Raw genomic sequence first — 18,564 nt, forward strand, 5'->3', positions numbered from 1 at the left:
TTCACTATTTGCTCACCATTTAACAAATATTCTTTTTTTCCATACTTTCCATCAAAGTTAATCTCTCACATTTCTATATTATATTACATCTGCCACCTTCTTGTTCATTCCCTTTTCAGACGTTTTTCTTTGTCTTCCCAGCTCACTCAGGAACTGTAAATATGTTACTATCTTTTCATCTCAGGTACTAAAATAAACTAATAAATTCTCTGTTCATGCAAATATGTTTTGAGTGAGCTTTATATATGGCACCTAATCAATTGTCTTTTGAAAATCTAACAGGTTCTTCATCATATATCTTGTCAGTTATATCCTCATACTAATGTATTTATCAAATGCGATTTGTTTTTTGTTAAACCCTGTTGACTTTGTTTTTATTATTTTCTAAATCCCATGTTCCCCAAATTTATTGATGAATTCCAGCATTTTGTAAACAAGTGATATCTAGCTAATCTGTCTATTGTTCCTGTTTTTCTGTATACCCACTTTGCTGAATAAGAATGTTGTATTTTTAACCTCGCAATCTGCTGGGGCTGTTCCAAAATCTAGGGAATTTGGGCAGGTTATCACTCAAGCATCCAATATTCGTTTAGTCACCTCTTTTAGTACCTTGGTGTGTTGACTATTAGCTCCAGGATTTGTCAACTTTAAGTCATCTAGTTTATCTTGTACTTCAGTGATACTAATTCCCGTTCTCTAAGTTCCTCAAGGTCATTAGATCCTTGGTTTTTCACTATTTCTGCTTCATTCATGGCTTCTTCTACAATGAAGACAGAAAGAAAATATTTAACAGCACAGCCGTTTTTGTATTGGCTCATGTAATTACTGTCCTTTTGCCTCTAAAAGACCCATGTTTATTTTTGCTACTGTCTTCATTTTCACTTAGTGCTCTTTTGTTACTTTCTACTTTATTGTCATAACCAACTTTCTCCTCCTTTAACCTTTATTTGGTAATTTGCTACTGTTTAAAATTATTCCAATCCTCAGGCTTGCCACTCTTCACATAAGTGTGATAAGCTTCTTTTAATCTTCGTTAACCTCCTTAGTTATCTACAGATGGATCACTTTTCTCATGAAGTTTTTATTTCTCAACACACTGTCTACTTGATGAGAAACATGAAATCTTTCTTTCAACCTTTATCCACAAACAAAACTTTATACAGTATCCAATTTCTGCCTGAGCCACTTTCCCTCCTATGCAAATTGTTAATGGCAGGATTCTTGGATAGAAAGGAAAATGTAGATGATGTTCTCTTCCTGCACAAGCACTGAAGTCACTCAGCCGGTCAGGCAGCATCTGTGGAGGGAAATGGACAGTCAACGAGACCCTTCACCAGTTAACTTTGAATCCCCCGAGATGGTCTGTCAAACCTCTTGAGGCAAAGGTGATGCCAGTGTTGTTTGGACTCTCAGTGGGTGGCATGATTTTCAGTTTATGGATACCAATGGATAATTTTAGAATTAGTTGATCCACCTTTTATATTATTTTCTTCATTAAAGACTTAAATATCCTAATCCACGTACTCATCTGGGTAAACCCATTGGTGGTACTTCGTGTTGGCTGGTTTCCAACACCCTTCCAGTTTTCAATTAATAATATTAAAAGGTGACAAAGTTATACATTAAATTTAGAATTTTAATGATATTGCTCTTTACATGACACTTATCTTTTGAGGGTCACAGTTCCGTACAGCTGCCATCTGGCATACAGTTTCACCGTGTAGAAAAATATGCAGGATATGGCCAACACTTTTCTCAGGAAGCCTAAATTTATTTTTAGCTAATACATAAAAGGTTACATGCATTGTAACTTCTGTATATTACAATTCCTTGGCACTTTGTTTTCTTGCTGGCTTATGTTTGCTGTGAACTTTTCACCGCTATCAACTGTATTTATGGATTCTTTGATATTTGTATTCAAATCACTCAATTTTGCTCTGTAAAAATATAAAATTCCAGTAGAGTCTCAAAGTCAACATTCACATTTTCAATTTTTAAACATACCCCCCCCCATACTTGACATCTTCATCACTTAAAAATTGCTTCATACCAACTTCATTAATATAGTAATTTTTAACAGAGAAGAACATTCCAAGGCATATCATAGAGGTACAAGGAACTCCGAGGTACCTGGCTGAGGGTGGATTGTTGTCCAAATTATTGAGAGAATTTCCCATTCCTCATCTAATGGTGCCATTGGATTTTTTACACACACCAACCAACTAAGAAAACTTCTGTTTCCTCTCTCATCTGACAGACAGCACTCTGCTACAATACTGAGATGATACAGCACCATCAATGGATCTGCCTTGATTTTGTGTTGGAATGGCATTCAACTTTAGGCTTGGAGACAACTGTGTTATTTTCCCCTTGTTTATAGGTATGCTTGGTGTCATGAAAATAACAAGGGGAAGTATCAGTTAATTTTTCAATCTCTGACTTGTCCAGTAACTCTTATTGGATAATACATGTGGATGTGAGACAGGACCTCTCTCCATTGATTGTGATTTCACCTAACAGTTGGCCAAGACCTTATTGAGTGGCAGAGAAGGCAGGAGGAGCCAAATCGACTATTCCTATTTCTTAGATTCTTATGTAATTAAGTAACCCATGGACATTAATCAATTTGACACACACATGAAAATATCTCACTTGTGTTGCCAGTGATCACTATGCCAGTGTGTTGTCTTCAGGGTAGGAGGAGGAAAGAAAAGGAGCAAGTTGGAGAAAAAGAATGGAAAAAAAATGGGGTTAGAAGAAGTAGTGAAATTATATTTTTAAAAAACTATGTAATTTTTTTAAAATGGAGCAATAAGAAGACTGGTACCTAGCGTTAAAGACTATATCTGGGATCAATAATGTTTTGATTTGGGCTTCCATAAAGATATAGACTACTAATTTTGGGTTTATGGCCTCACTTCCTGTCCTACACAAGTGCATTGCTTAATAGTTTAGTGGAGAAATTGCAGTGATGTCCAGATTGGAGAGACTAGGAAATGGGGAGGAATTTAGAATTCAGAAGTTTTATGTAAAAAGTGCAGACATAAGTTATTAATATTGTGGATGAGCATGCATTTTGTATTTTTAGACACCAAACATTCTTTGTTCTTACATGAAAGGAGTTGAGCCTATTTTGAACTGCTTTCAGATCTGGAAGGATAATTGATTGATTTCAACAAATCTGTTGGTAATCGTATTTCCTCCTCCTTTGCCCAAGTATTAAAGCAGACAGAATAAAAGATGAATGAAGAGCTTTTGTGCAAACTTGTCTGCATTATCAGAAATAATGTGCCCATCCATGAATCATGCTAAATTTGTGAAACAAAATCAGGAATTTGATAAACTACAAAAAATTCTACCTGTTGAAATTGGTCGTGCACAGGAAATCATGTTTAATGTGAATTTAACTGAATATTAAGCTAAACTGCATAATGAGAAAAAATGCTAATTCCTACCTGATTAAAAAATCTTAATTATTAGGAAACAGACCTCTTTACAGCTCCAATAAGCTCTCATTAATACTCTGTAATGAGTGTGACTTATCAGCAAAGTACTTTGTTATGAGCTGTTTTGCATTTGAAAATCTTTCACAGATTTTATTAATTTTTTGCCCAAGAAAATGGTGTGTATTGCACTTGCAGACTAATGCGGTGATTTATGATTATTTCTCCTTTGCCATTGCATGGACTGACAATAATATGAAATGCTTGTACACTGTGTCACAAGGACAGCTGATTTAGATGTCATAGCTGGGAACTGAAAAAAAATGTCTAGGTGTGGGATATCAAGTGAGATTGATCTTTAGAGGGCTGCTTTCTGCCAGTGCAATCCTATAAGTGAAGCAAAGGAAGAAATAATGGCAGCAGGCTGCTGTGATCATTTTCCAATCTTTTTAGCCACAATGCTGTCACCTTCAAAATGCTTCCTGCTGGAGTGGATCTGATCGACAGGACAAATAGGAAACTGTTCAACCTGCATCACCTCCACTTCAGAATGAAGGCTACTTTGACCTCAGTCATCAAGCTGTCGCACACAGAAGATGCTTGTAGATGTGCACCTTTAAAGACTGAAATCCAAGTTACGTTTAACACGATGGGATTGCCATGTGATCCACTAGATGGGGTGGAATTTTATTCAGTGTGTTCAGGAAAGTTTCCTCAGGCAGTATATAGAGGGCCCTACCAAGGAGGGGGCAAAGCTTGATCTACTCCTGGGAAATTAGGAAGGCAAGTGACTGAGTTCATGGTAGGGGAGCACCTTCTGACCAGTGACCATTGTTCTGTTAGTTTTAACATAATTATGGAAAGGGACAGAACTGGTCCGCAGGTTTGAGTTCTATATTGGGGCAAGGCGAATTTTGACGGTATTAGACAGGAGCTTGCAAAGGTTGTTTGGGCTAGGTTGTTTGCAGGCCAATAGACCTCTGGCACGTGGGAGATTTTAAAAGTGAGTTAGCAAGAGTTCAAGGACTACATGTTGCTGTTAAAGTAAAAGGCAAATCTGGGAGTTCGGAACCCTGGATGTCAAGGGATATTGTAACTCTGGTCAAGAAAAAGGAGGTTTGGATCAGATACAGGCAGCTGGGATCAAGTGAATCACTGGAGGTGAATAGAAGATGCCAGAGTATACTCAAGAAGGAAATGAGGAGGGCCAAGAGTGGCATGAGATGGCTTTGGCAGAGAAAATTACGGAGAATCCTAAGAGACTTTTAAAAGTATATTCAGAGGAAAAGAGTGACTAGGGAGAGAGTAGGGCCCCTCAAAGACCAAGATGGAAATCTATGCGTGGAGCCGCTGGAGATGGGCAGAGTTTTCGACGATTATTTCTCCTCTGTTTTTACCATGGAGAAAGACTTGAAGACTTGAGAATCTGGCAACGTTAATGGAGATGTTTTGGGAGCAGTCCACATTACAGTAGAAGAAGCGTTGCATATGTTAAGATGTATGAAGGTAGACCAATCTCCAGGTCTGGACTAAGTATATCCAAGAACACTATGGGAAGCAAGCGAAGAAATTGCCAGAGCCCTTGCTGAGATATTGGCAACATTGCTATCCTCTGACGAGGTGCCAGATGAGTGGAGGATAGCAAAGGTTGTGCCTTTATTTAAGAAAGGCTGTGAGGATAGACCTGGTACTTCTAGACCTGTTAGCCTAACATCCGTGATAGGTAAGTTGCTGGAAAGCATTCTGAGGGATAAGATATACTTACATTTGGACAGGCAGGAGTTGATTAGGGGTAGCCAGCATGACTTCATGCGTGGGAGAAATTGTCTTACGAATTTAGTTTGAATTTTTTGATGAAGTGACAAGGAAAGTTGACAAGGGGACTGTAGTAGACATAATATATATGGATTTCAGTCAGATAAGGTTCTGCATGGTAGGCTGCTCTGGAAAGTTAGATCATATGGCATCCAAGGAGAGCTAGCAAACTGGATACAAAATTGGCTGGAAGCTAGGAAACTCAGGGTGATGGTGGAAGGATGTTTCTCAGACTGGTGGTGTGCCCCAGGAGTCGGTCCTAGGCCCATTGTTATTTGTCATGTATATTAACGATTTGGATGGAGAATACAAGGAATAGTTAGTAAGTTTGCAGATGACACTAAAATAGGTGGTGCCGTAGACAGTGAAGAGGAATATCAAGAATTGCAGGGGGATCTTGATTGACTGGGAAGGCGGGCTGAGGAATAGCAAATGGAATTTAATTCAGATGTGCGAAGTGTTACACTTTGGAAGGACAAATCAAGGTAGGATTTTTACATTGAACAAAAGGGCCATGGGTACTATTGTATAACAGAGGGACCTTGGAGTACAGGTGCATAGCTCCCTTAAAGTGGACTCACAGATAAACAGGGTATTAAAGGAAACTTTTGGCATGCTGGCCTTCATCAGTCAATGCATTAAATATAGAAGTTGGGAGATTATGTTGCAATTGTAAAAGATGTTGGTGAGTATTGTGTTCAGTTTTGGTCACCCTGTTATAGGAAGGATGAGATTAAATTGGAAAGAGTGCAAAAAAGATTTACAAGGATGTTGCCAGAACTCGAGGGACTGAGTTATAGGGAGGGGTTAGACGAGCTGGGCCTTTACTCTTGGAGCGTAGGAGACTGAGATGTGACCTCATGGTGGTATATAAAATCATGAGGGGCATAGATAGGGTGAGCAGTCTTTTCTCCAGGTTGGGGAATCAAAATGTATGGTTCTATGGTTTGGTTCTATGGTTAGAAGTGAAAGGTTTAATAAGAACCTGAGGGGCAACTTTTTTACACAGTGGGTGGTAGATATATGGAACCAGCTGCCAGAGGAGGTGGGCGAGGCAGGTACGTCAGATACATTTAAGAAGTATGTGGGCAGGTATATGGATGACAAGAGTTTAGAGGGATATGGGCCAAATGCTGGGAAATGGGATTAGCTTGAATATACATCTTGCTTGGCATGGATGAGTATAGGCCAAAGGGCCTTTTTCCATGCTGTACAACTCTATGACTCTATAAATCATTCACTTGAGCGTACAAGTGAATGGGCCTTATATTAAAGATCTGAAAAACAATGGTTCTCTATCAACCTGCCCCTGGTGCACAACAAGGACCCTGACAATAAAGGTCTATGATGAGCCCCTGGATAATGTGGACCACTTCTCATATATTGGGAACACCCCTCAATGAAGACAGACACTAGTGATGAAGTTTACAACCATCATCAGTGCACCAGTGCAGTCTCTGGCTGGCTGAGGAAAAAATGTGCTTGGAGATCATGACGTCAAACCCCACACAAAGCTCATGATTTATCAGACAGTAGTGATCCCTGTCTTTCTGAATGCTTCTGGGACCGGGACTACAGTAGGCATCTCAAAGCATTGGAGATGTACCATCATCACAGTCTAGGAAATCCTACAAATCCACTAGCAGGATAAACAAACCAATGTCAGCATCATTGCTCAGTACAATGTCATTCCAAATGGAGACAAAACAATCAGGAGGGCAATGGGAACCTTGAATATCTTTGTCTGGAGAACAAAGAAGCCAACTGTAAGTCGTGGAAGGAGTGCACCTCCTCCTAAACCACCCACTTGTCAAGTACCTCCTACTCCTGCTGCAGCAAAGTCTGGGGTCCCACATTCAACTCAGTGACCACTTGAGAATCCGAAGAACTAAAATGGAGGCAAGTCATCATCCACGCAAAGAGACTGTCTGAGAAGTAAAGTCCAAAGCATGTAAATAGGGATGCCAAAACGAATATACAAGTCTCCTGCATACAGGAAGATAACTTAGGCAAAGTTAGCAGATACCTTGCCCAACAGGGAAGAACAAAGTATTCCTATAGTGCTTTTATTACATATTTAGGATGTTAAGGAATATTTTATACCAAGTGAATAACTTTTGAAATGCAGTCACCATTGTTGTAAGTAAATCTGATCACTAATTTATGCATAATGGTATTCTCAAACAACAAATAAATGAGTCAGCAGAGAATCTCTTTGGGTGGTTCTGGCTGAGCAAGAACTCCTGAGGCATTGCTATGGAATCTTTTACACGTACTTGGAAAATTAATTATCTTTGGAAAATTAATTATCTTTTCAACTTAAAATCTCATTAAAAAGATGGCACCCCTAACAATGCATTGTTTAATATTGCAATTCGGCGATATCATAGATTATGTGATTTAGCATGTAGATGATATTGATTCAGTTAACCAAGCTGATTATAGCAATTTAGCACAGGAGCTGTGAACAAGCATTCCATTTGGTGGAAATGATATATATGGGCAACTTTAAAGAAGTTGACACACCCTGTGACTTCACGATGGTTTTTAAAAAAAAAAGGAACCATTGTACTTTCACGAGCGCCTTAGCTCCATCCGCCGTAACAGCCCTGATCTCCTGGTGGCCAGCCATTTTGATTCCACTTCCCATTCCCACACTGATATGTCTGTCCACGGCCTCCTCTACTGTCACGTTGAGGCCAGACAGTGGTTAGAGGAACAACACCTCGTATTCCATCTTGGTAGTCTCTGTCCTGACAGCATCAACATGGATTTCTCTAACTTCCGGTAACTACTCCCCTCTGTCCCCCCTCCCCCCCCCCTTTGTTTTCCCTTATTCCTCTGTCGTCTTTACTCCTCTTTCCCATCACCCACCCTTACGACTGCCCATCACCCACACCTTCCTCCGTCTGGTTCCCCATCTCCTTCCCATTATTTCATAGTCTGTCCTCTCCTATCAGATTCCATCCTCTTCAGCCCTTTGCCTCTTCCACCTCCCAGCTTCTCATATCATTCCCACTTCCCCCCTCGCCCACCTACCTACCTTCTCTCTCTCACCTGACCTCACCTATCACCTACTAGTTTGTGTTCCTTCCCCTCCTCTCCTCTCCTCACCTCACCTCACCTCCCCCGCCCCCTCCCCACCCCCCATCTTTTTATTCTGGCATCTGCCCTCTTTCTTTCCAGTCCTGATGAAGGATCTCGGCCCGAAACATTGACTATTTATTTCCCTCCATAGATGCTGCCTGATCTGCTGAGTTCCTCCAGCATTTTGTGTGTGTTGCTCCAGGTTTCCAGTGTCTGCAGTCTCTCTTGTGTGAGGCATTGTACTTGTGCTTTTGTCATTCACTATCCCATTAAGGTCATCATATATCCACACACCTGCTCCATCTGTGGAAACATCTGTAGTTCCCACATCAGCCACCTCATAACTACAAGAGCTGAGTGGAAGCAAGTCATCCTCAAGTCCAAGGGCAACAAACAATCTGCTGGAAGAATTCAATGGGTCAGGCAACACCTGTGGGAAGAAAAGAACTGTTGACATTTCGGATCAAAACCCTGCATCAGGATGCAGGGTGATGGATCAGCAATAGCTTTTAACTGTCATGTTCTCTAATAGTGTTTATGTGAAATATATTTTACAAACTGTAAAACATTGCAGGGTTTTGACCCAAAACATCGACAATTCCTTTCCTCCCACAGATGCTGCTCGACCCGCTGAGTTCCTCCAGCAGATTGTTTGTTGCTCCAGATTTCAGCGTCTGCAGGCCCTCGTGTCTCAAATCCAAGAGACTGCCTTGAAAGAAGCAGCAGCAGTTCACTGGATACTTACTCAGGCCAAATCTAGTAAGGAGAAGTCTTGGCTCTCGATTGATCCTGAGCTGAAATTTACCTAAAACAGGTTTCCTACACCTGAAGAATATTATTTACTTATTATCCTGTTATATTCAGTTTCTGTGTTTTTTTCAGTGTGGTCTCTGCTACACACAAATGTGGCCCCCTAAGCTTTTAACAAAATTGCCTTCAGCTTCTTTACAATGAAGAATCATTTCTCCAGTTACACTTTCCAGTTCTTACCTCACATCTCTTTGACTTCATGTGAGTGCTGCTCCATTTCCTCTTCAGATGCATCATCAAATGTTGATACTTCAGCAATTAAATTTCTGCCTTCAGAGCCAAAATGGTCACACACAGAGATCTTCTTGTTAGCTCTGCATCTGCATTCAAAGGTCTTCTGAAAACAAAGTATTTCAAAACCCACAGATAATAGTTACCCTGCTTATGTATTTTCTTCAACAAAGGGATCTGTGATTAGATCCTAATAAAATGTCTACATAAATAAGTTTTTACAGTTTGTTTCACGTAAGCACTATTGGAGAATGTAAAGGTTAAAAGCTGTTGCTGATCCATCATTTGAATGTGCACTGAAGCCAAGTGTTTTGACTACTATAATAAGGTGTGTCCTAAAGTAAAAGGTAACATGAAAGAATTAATGACCCAAGGTCCAGTAGTCTTGCTCAGGAGAATTTCTTAACTGAGAGGGTTACAATAATGGTGAGTTGTATCTTTATTCAATGTTTTCTTTAGTAAGTATTTCTTGCTTCAATAGTTAAAAGGTTAATCCATATTAAAAGGCCTTTATTTTGTTTCAAAGGTTAGAAAACCTACGCAACAAATTGGTGCCAATTTATTCATACGACCCTAGTGAGGATCATAATGATGTGGAAGAAGAAATAGATACTAATGGAGAGATAAAAGTAAGTATAACCTGTTGAGAATTCATATTTTGTATGATGGAATAAATTACAAGTGGAGGATGACCAAATCTGTTGAAAACTTTTCTTAAAAAAAAAAGCTCCTTCTAAAGAGCCAGTAAGCAAAAATACTATATGGTATCAAGTTTTACAAAGCTGACCAATTCAGACAATTACCAGTTTCTGAAATTAGCTGATCCCAGCCATAACTGCAATTAAATTGTTACAGTTGGACACATTTCCCTGTGAACCAGAAAATGGAGAAGTCAGCCAAGGTTCTTGCTTCTGCTAGCTTTCCAGTAGTTAGTTCCTGGTGCATGTACAAAGTCTGGATAAGGACAGATTGGGAGCAACACACACAAAATGCTGGAGGATCTGAGTTTTGATGTCATCCAAGAATATGCAGCCTGTCAGCATTTGCTGTTTCAGCTCTTGCGTTAGGTTTCGTCCAGTTCAGTGATGCTCATCCTGGGTTCATAACCACCATAGAGAGCACCAACAATTAAAGGGGGTTGGATGGCTTCAATAATATTGAGTTAATTTAGTTGTAAGTTCTCAATAAAATTAAATTAAAAATATAATTGGCTATAGTGCTGTTAGCAGTCCCAGGAATCCATGAGACAGCTTCTGCTCCTTAACAGGAATGACCCATAATATCAAGAGACACTAATGGTGGGGACTGTTTTCCTGTCAATGTGACAAAGGTATTTCCTTAAAAATGGCTGGGAACCACTGTCCCTAGAACCACCATCCCCGTCCCTGTCCCTGGCTTCAGCATCTGCTGCTTCTTGTGTCTCCACTGTCCATAGAAACTTGATACCAGATGGCAATACATGGAACTATACTAGAAGGAGCTGATGCCTCAGAATAAAGAAAACGTGGAGAAGACCAGCAAAAACAAAGGCATCGGCGTGCACGCGGAACATTACAGTCTTCTGGCACTACACCCATGGCTAAAGAAGATAAAAAGATCTCTTGTCCAGGCCTCAGCAGTCTCCTCCCTTGCCTCCCTCAGTATCCTGGGACAGATTCCATTAGACCCTGGGGACTTATCCACCTTAACGTTTTTCAAAACACCCACTGTCTCCCCTCCTCCTTAGTATCAACATGCCCTTGATGAAGATAGCATCCTCTAACTTAGAATCATAGAATCTTACTCATAGGCCATTTAGCTCATTTAGGTTAGTCCTGATGATTCTCTCCCTGAGTCACCAAATCTATTCTCACTCAATCCCAAATTTCTTTAGTTTTCTTTCTTTATGGTTTTTCACCTTTTACAAATCAGTCTTAAAACCCTTTTCTCCAAAGGTATAACTACGACCACGTACGACCCATTTACCACAAGGGGGCTTCAAGTATGAAGAAGACTCTGTAGCTGTATCTTCAGTAACACATGAATATCTTAAGTAACACATGAATACATACTATTTTTAAAAAAAGATACTTTTATTTAAGGGATGATTTTGAAATCAGTATAAGAAAGTTGCCTCTTCTCAGCATTTGGGATCTAAGGTTTAATGTTGAAGTAGTGTGGATCTAGCATGGGTCAAGAAAAAGGACCAAAAAAACTGGAATAATATCAGAAGCAAGCACCTCTAACTGATTCACAACATTTAGCTTAATAATCTATTCACTTCCCTCAGCTGACTAATTTAAAGTGTTTCTATTCTTTAATCACCCAACTACTAGAAGCATAATTTCTATCAAAGGCCTAGAAACCTTGGCTCTGATTTTTGTTCTCTCAAGCCCCAGAAAATACTGGTTTTCCCAGCTCTAATTTACTCCCAGTCATTAGCCGCTGTTACTTAACTCTTCTGCTTGCTAACGAGATTTTCTACAAGCTATCCTTTATCGTGACACAGTGGAGTGGGTGGAGAAATTTATTGTTCCTCTTCCCACCCCAATACTTTCGTTTTTATGATAGGGTAACCTAGATATTTGGGTTAATTTGTGTTTTAGCTTCATAATATAAAAAATAAATGAAAGATCATAGTCCTAAAATATCAACCGCTTCTCTCTACACAGATGTTGCTTGACACGCTTTATATATGACTTTTTTCATCTTTACTATCATCTTTGTACTCTGCCTATTTAAATGGAATAATGAATAGTTTAGCAATGAGTGTCCTTTTATGATTGAATCTATTTGTTCTTTTGTTCATCTTTTATTTTTTTTGTGGCTTATACTTTTTCTGATCAAGGAGACAAATAGCAACCTGTTCCTAGGCTTCTGCTCATAAATTCTTCCTGCTCTGCTTAATTTTCATCTTCTCCAGGTCCTCTGTGTTGAGCATGATTTGCTTCCGTTCCAATTCTGTAGACTGGTTGTTTAGCCCAATGTGGGGCCCTCAGACTCTGCCATCAGTTGAGCAGAAGTTGGTGTTGCTGAGCAGCACTACCAATACTGTCTAGGATTTGTAGAGACAACGATGGTGGTGCCTCTCCAGTTCTTAGGTAATCTATGTCTACAAGTGTACAGGAAGGTGGGAATCACTGCACTCCAGTAGGCCATGAGCTTAGTACCAGGTCTTGATCTTTGATCATTCTTTTCTTCAGTCAGCCGGAGTTTGTGATGGTGCATTGTAGATATGGAAAGTGATCCACATTTTCTCGGCTTTCTTTGTGGATCTTTATTGTGAAGGATACTGGAGATGTGCAGCTGGATCAGGTTGCTGGATAACCTTTGTTTCACAGATGTTTAGTGCAAGTCCCATTCTTTCTTGTGTGAGTCAATGATACTTAGAACTTAACCACTGCGTGTGCACATATGCAAGTATTATCTGTTTACTTCAGTTCTGCAACTGAGGTTGGTGTGATCTTCGTTCTGGAATGGAGGCAATAATGGTTAAATTGTTTCCATTCATCCTGCAAATTAGCTCCATTCCATTTTCCATACTGGAGGGAAGTTCTGAGGAGCATCCAAGGAGAGGCAAACAGAAGGAAAGAGTTAATGTTTCAGGTTGATAATCTTACATCAAGTCTGGAGAATGTTGGAGCTAAAGTAAGTTTAATACTCAGAAAAATGTGGGAGAGAAGGAGAGAATACTAAAAGAAATTACTGGAAAGGAAACAAAAGCAGAAAAGTACTAGAGATGCTGATTATCTGAAATTGTTGAACTCAATGTTAAGTTCAGCAGTCTGTAAAGTTCCTTTTTTTAAGAAGATGAGTGGTCCTCGAGTTTACATTGATTCCTGTGGAACTGTGGGAAGCTGAGGCCAGAGTGCAAGGAGAGAGGTAAAAGGGCAGGTACTCCATTGCCTGCATTTGCACAGGAAGCTGTTAAACGTGGAAGCTGGTGTGGATAAGGGGAACCCTCTCCTGGGTTTGAGTTTCACTGTGCACTTTCCCATATTTTCTCTTTGAAAATGTTTCCTATGAATGATTCATATTACACAATAAAATATCAGCTTGTTAACCTTTCCTGTGAACATTATTTAGTTTTTAAATTTCCATTCTTTTAGGATAATTATGAACTTTCAGCTGAAAAAGAAACACGACAGAATGTGAACTGTGCCTCCAGTTCTGATACGGGTATTGGTAATCAAGAAACAGGTGAATCAAAATTTTCTAAGAACTCACAAGCATAAAAAATCTGCACAACACCTATCTAATAAACATGCAACCATATTTTGCTTGTTGCTGCAGTCAATTTAAGATACCAGTTCTTGATGCAGGAAATATCAAATTGCCCTCCTAGTCAAGCTGTTCCATATCATTAACCTCTTAGAAATATGGAATAAAGCTCAGGTATTTGAAACAAAAGAATCAAGGAATCACTAACCCAATAACCTCATAAGTAATCAGGAACATGATGATGGAAAAGCCACCAAGAATGCTTTTAAATGACACTTACAGCTCCAAACCTATTTATGGAGTTGCAGAAAGCTGGGAAAGAGCTGGAGCAGGAAGGAAGAGGCAGCTTGTAGGGTAGATGGAGAAGAAGTGGCTGATGAGGAGGATGGCTGGGTTGAAAGACAGGAGGAGGAAGAGGTTGTCAAAGCGGAAAAGGTTATGGAGGGGAAAAGAAAAGGAAAGAGCTGCAGCTGGAGGGGAGGTTGGCTAGGAGAGATAAGGAAAGGGAGGAAAAGAATGCTTGAGAGATGATTAAGTGACAAGATAGGGGATGTATTGGGAGAAGAGTATGAGGAAGCGGTTGGCCAAGAACACCAGTCAGTGGGACATATGGAAAGGTAAAATGTTTGTCTGTAATGGGGCTAGAATTTCAGAGTAGGGAAAAGACTGGTGAAGATTTGTCAAATGTAGGTGGCAAGGAGAATGCTTTCAACAAATGGCTGTATATTTATTCAGTGAGTAGCTGAGACATATTTTCAAGATGCTATTTGTATTGAGATTTTTGATTTTAACTGTGGGAAATGGGGATGCCATCACTGGCTTCCACAATTGCATTAAATAATATAATACCAGCTGCTCCCTGATTAGTTTCTAGCCACCCCTGCTCCCTCAGGAAAATACATTTTTCCTCGATCTTGGGTGACATCAGCATTGGACTCAGCAATGGTCAACTATTTTGCCAACATTATTGGTTGCACATGAACCGTAACCACTTTGTGTCACACAGGAGACTGACTGGCAGCTTTGAAACTGTTTATTAATGTAAGTAATTGTATTGCGTCAAAATGAAAAGCAATTTTGTCTATATATACATTGTATATTTATAATATATTTATTCCACAGGTGCACTAGACGAGAAACAGGTTTTGAAGACTGAGAGTGGACAGTGAAACACAGATACAGAAGAGGTTATCCCATGGTAGAATTGAACAGCTGAAACAATAATTATTTTTGAACTAATTTTCAGATTGTGGCATTGTGTTTTTGTTGCAAAGCTGGATCTTTCAACATTATATTTGTGAATTGACTAGAAATGAAATTAAGAAAATGAGATTAATGGTGTTAGATTTTTATGTGTGAATTTGTCTTTAAATATATGTGCATTCTTGTTACTTCAGGAAGAATTTGGTAGTTTGGTGAAAGTTGTTTAGATTGAGTGGAGTGTCCACGGATGTAGCATGAAGCCTTTTGTAGACAGTTACCTTAAATGAATATTCACATATCTGAAACTGATAAATACATTTTTGGTGTTCTGATCAAGGATTAATTCATTAATTTACCAATAAGAAGACATTTCAAAAAATACATTGCTTTAACATTGAAAAAAGGCAATGAGCAAGAAATAAGAGTACAAACAGAAACTGAATTGTTTTGAGGTACATCCACAATGCAAAATCATGCTTTGGATATTTATTGATATTTAAATTCATTCTGTATTCCTTTGCTCCCTTTATTGAGTCTCATTCATTGCAAATTTTAAAAGAACTTGAGTGAAAGTTTCTTTCTGTAAACTCCCCTCAAGTGATTCAGTGATATTCATGCCACTCCACTTCCCAGTTGGTGGATTTGATTCTGTATTTGTAATCTTACTAAATGTGCCTTAATGGAGAAAAAAGACTGCATGCCACAAGGAGGTCTATATTGAATGGCAATAGAAAGTGTTTTGAAGGTCACATAAAAATGAATAATCCATAATTATTGGATCATTATTGTTTTCTGAGTGCTCAGGAAATGTATTAAATGTAAGGTGGTAGTGCGGGTGGGTTCAGTCATTGTTGGTAGCTATTATGGCTTAACTCAGTAATTGTTGAGCTAATGGGTTGGATCACTTATTACTGCATTGAATGTAATTGAATGCAATAAACATATTTCATATAAGTCACTACTTGTGGTTTTATGCTAATGATAGCAATAACTGAATGAAATAACTGTAAAAAGAAGCAATTAGCTCTATGACCTATCTCTGCTACTGGTTGTTTGATCACAACCTAGGTTGGAAATAGAGCACTCCGGTTGGACTCCCTTAGACTCCAAGAGGAATAAGTCAGCCAGAGCTTCTCCATACAAAGCAGTAGTCCCTTCTGGAAAAAAAATCTGTGTGTGCGTATCTAGTAAATAAGATTTTAACGTGTATAATATTTCCATTGTCAAATTCCTACATTCATTGTATAGCCTCTTTGAAGAGATAATGGAGGGTATCCAATGACCACAGAACAATCCATTGAATTCAAAGAAATTCAACTTGATATCTGCACACATGTGACCCCAGAGGGAGCTATTCCTTTCAAATGGGAAGAGGAGAAAGTAGAAGGTTGTTGGGTGGGAGTTTAGTGGAATTGTCAGATTGTGCAATTGTGTACATTGTTTCAAAAAGTCCATACTTTTCATGGTAATCAGAGATGTTTCCAGGTTCCTTTGGAGCACTCATGTCAAGGTATGACTACTCAAGCTAATAATTCTGGAAGTGGAAATATGCACAAAGGTCTTGCAGGATATGGTCAGGTCACCAGCTTCCTTAATTTGCTTTTATCATCTTTGTGTCAATGTAAGATTACATTTTGCAGAAGAATGGCAGGCCATTCAGCCCAACAGGTAGAGGTTCAGCTATGGATTATGCTCTAGGTGAGTCTCTTTCAACACTGCTTCATGTAACACAGGAGCATATTCTTCCCTTTCCCTTCAAAATAACCTGTGTTATTCATCTAAAACAGACCAAGTACTGAGTTTCATATTTACCTCTCTCTCTGCTTAAATTAATTTCTCATGAATTATTTATTGGTGAATGTCTTTTATTTAAAGCCTACTATTTGATCTATTTCACTTGTGGAAATATCTCGATGTCCATCCTACCAAATGCCTACATAATTTAAAGCATCTCTATCAGCTCATCTCTCTGGTTGTTCTTTTCTAGAGAAATGAACGCTGTACTGTTTATTTTTACCTGAAAGTTGTAGCCTCTTAGTTCCAGTGTAGTCAAATAAAATGCATTGGTATATCATGAATAATTAGATATTTTTTAAGAAAAAGTTTATGTTCTTCTCCCATTTTAAGCAGCTGCATCGTTCTTAACTACTGTCAGTGCAGGGCATGAACTAACAGCTGGCTAGTCTTATCAATGCACTCATAAAAAGAGACCATTGTTTAAAAAGTGGTGTCTCAGCATAAACCTTAAAGTTTAAAAAAAAGTGCGATTTAAAAATGTGTGATTAAGTAATGACCTTGCATAACCCAGTCAAGCAAATAATCCCCAAAGTATACTCACAAGTTACTCTTTCATATTTTATTTATACAGAATTATTTAGTTCCTTAATATTTTCATTTGAAATCAGTGCATAATTCAGTTTTAAAGGGGTACTACTAGAAGTATATTGTAATTTCTTTTCTGGGTTGATCTACAATAGGATCAAGACCAAGGGTACACACCTGGTGGAGCCAGGGAGCAAAGATAATTGGACTAGGTCATATCAACATAATTCAATCCCTAGATTAAAGTCATACATTCTATCCTTATTATTAACATTTACTGTTAAATACAAACTTGCAACCATTAATTAACTCAAGAAATAGTTATTTGGAGAACTGGAGTTTCTCAATAGTTCTGTGATGACAAATTGAAACTCTATCCTGCCCTCATTGCAGTAAAATGCAATTTGACTGACAAATTTACATGGTCAGTTAACATCTTTAAGTGTGGAACCTGGAATTTATAATAGAACTTTGGAAATAAATGTGTGTCAAAATAAGTCATCAGGAATTAGCATTCTGGGAAAAAAGTAAGGTAATTTTAATATTTTATGGATTCTGTAGATGCATTTGTGTATGAATTACACAGGTGTTTATGCAAAATTTATGTGTATATTATTATATTTATATAATGAATCAAATGATTAGCCAGCATTGATTGTTTCTGGAATTAAAGTGTGTTTTAAACTTATAGTTATGCTGCTCTGATTGAATTTTCCAGTAAGAAGGTGAGTAAAGCAGACTTTAACATTCAATCTCATTTCATGTCTCGGGAGACATTTGACCATTTTCCACAGATTACAAGAATGCCTTTAAATGTTATGTTTTAAAGCAATACACATTCATACATTTAAAAAAAAGGGATATGATAAAGTCATACAAATGTGCTTCAGTTATCAGTGCTTGTTCACATTGGATGTGTTAGTTATTAGTCCTGGTGTCCAGCAGGAGGGCTTCTTTTCCAGTTGTGCACAGCAAGAATTAACCATTACACCTGCCACCTTACTTCCTAAATTCTCACTCCCAGTCTAATACAGACACCCAAGTAAATTGTTTTGGAACAAGAAGTCTGGGAAGGCTTGGTAAAATAAATCCATCGGGGATTTTGCCAAGACCAAATGGTTATGATACTACAGGATAAGTAGAAATGACCTGTAGAAAATAGTGGGGTAGAATTTGCCCATTATTTTGTATCTTAAAGGTAACTTGCATAAGTTGAATTGTGACTTCAATCATAACTGCAATTCTGCATATTCATTGTGCTGTGGAATAAAATCTCTTAATGAGATGAGCCCAGATGCAAATTAAGTATTTTCTTGGTTACCTTTAAAGTATTGAAGAGTCGTTAGTGCAGATTACAAAAATATGGATAACTTGTGGTGGTTATGCAATTACATTTTGTGACCCAAATTAGGCACTAATGTTCTCATTTATGTTTGCTGAACAGTTTCTCTTG

The 18,564-nt window shown here is 38.5% G+C and overlaps 1 protein-coding gene across 3 annotated transcripts in view; it reads left to right on the top strand.

Moving 5' to 3' along the window:
- Positions 1–15,746, top strand: part of LOC127578473 (small integral membrane protein 29-like) — a 78,518-nt gene extending 62,772 nt beyond the window's left edge. For 2 of the 3 annotated variants that reach the window (XM_052030545.1, XM_052030549.1), the window contains 3 exons: positions 9,913–10,015; positions 13,475–13,565; positions 14,709–15,746. In XM_052030545.1, the coding sequence (XP_051886505.1) occupies positions 9,913–10,015; positions 13,475–13,565; positions 14,709–14,755 (241 nt within the window). In that variant the 3' untranslated portion in view covers positions 14,756–15,746. The remainder of the gene's footprint in view (positions 1–9,912; positions 10,016–13,474; positions 13,566–14,708) is intronic. The other variant, XM_052030548.1, reaches the window with a different exon arrangement.
- Positions 15,747–18,564: the final 2,818 nt, after the last annotated feature.

Source organism: Pristis pectinata, chromosome 15 (assembly GCF_009764475.1).
Source record: "Pristis pectinata isolate sPriPec2 chromosome 15, sPriPec2.1.pri, whole genome shotgun sequence".
In the NCBI taxonomy this organism is placed as follows: Eukaryota; Metazoa; Chordata; class Chondrichthyes; order Rhinopristiformes; family Pristidae; genus Pristis; species Pristis pectinata.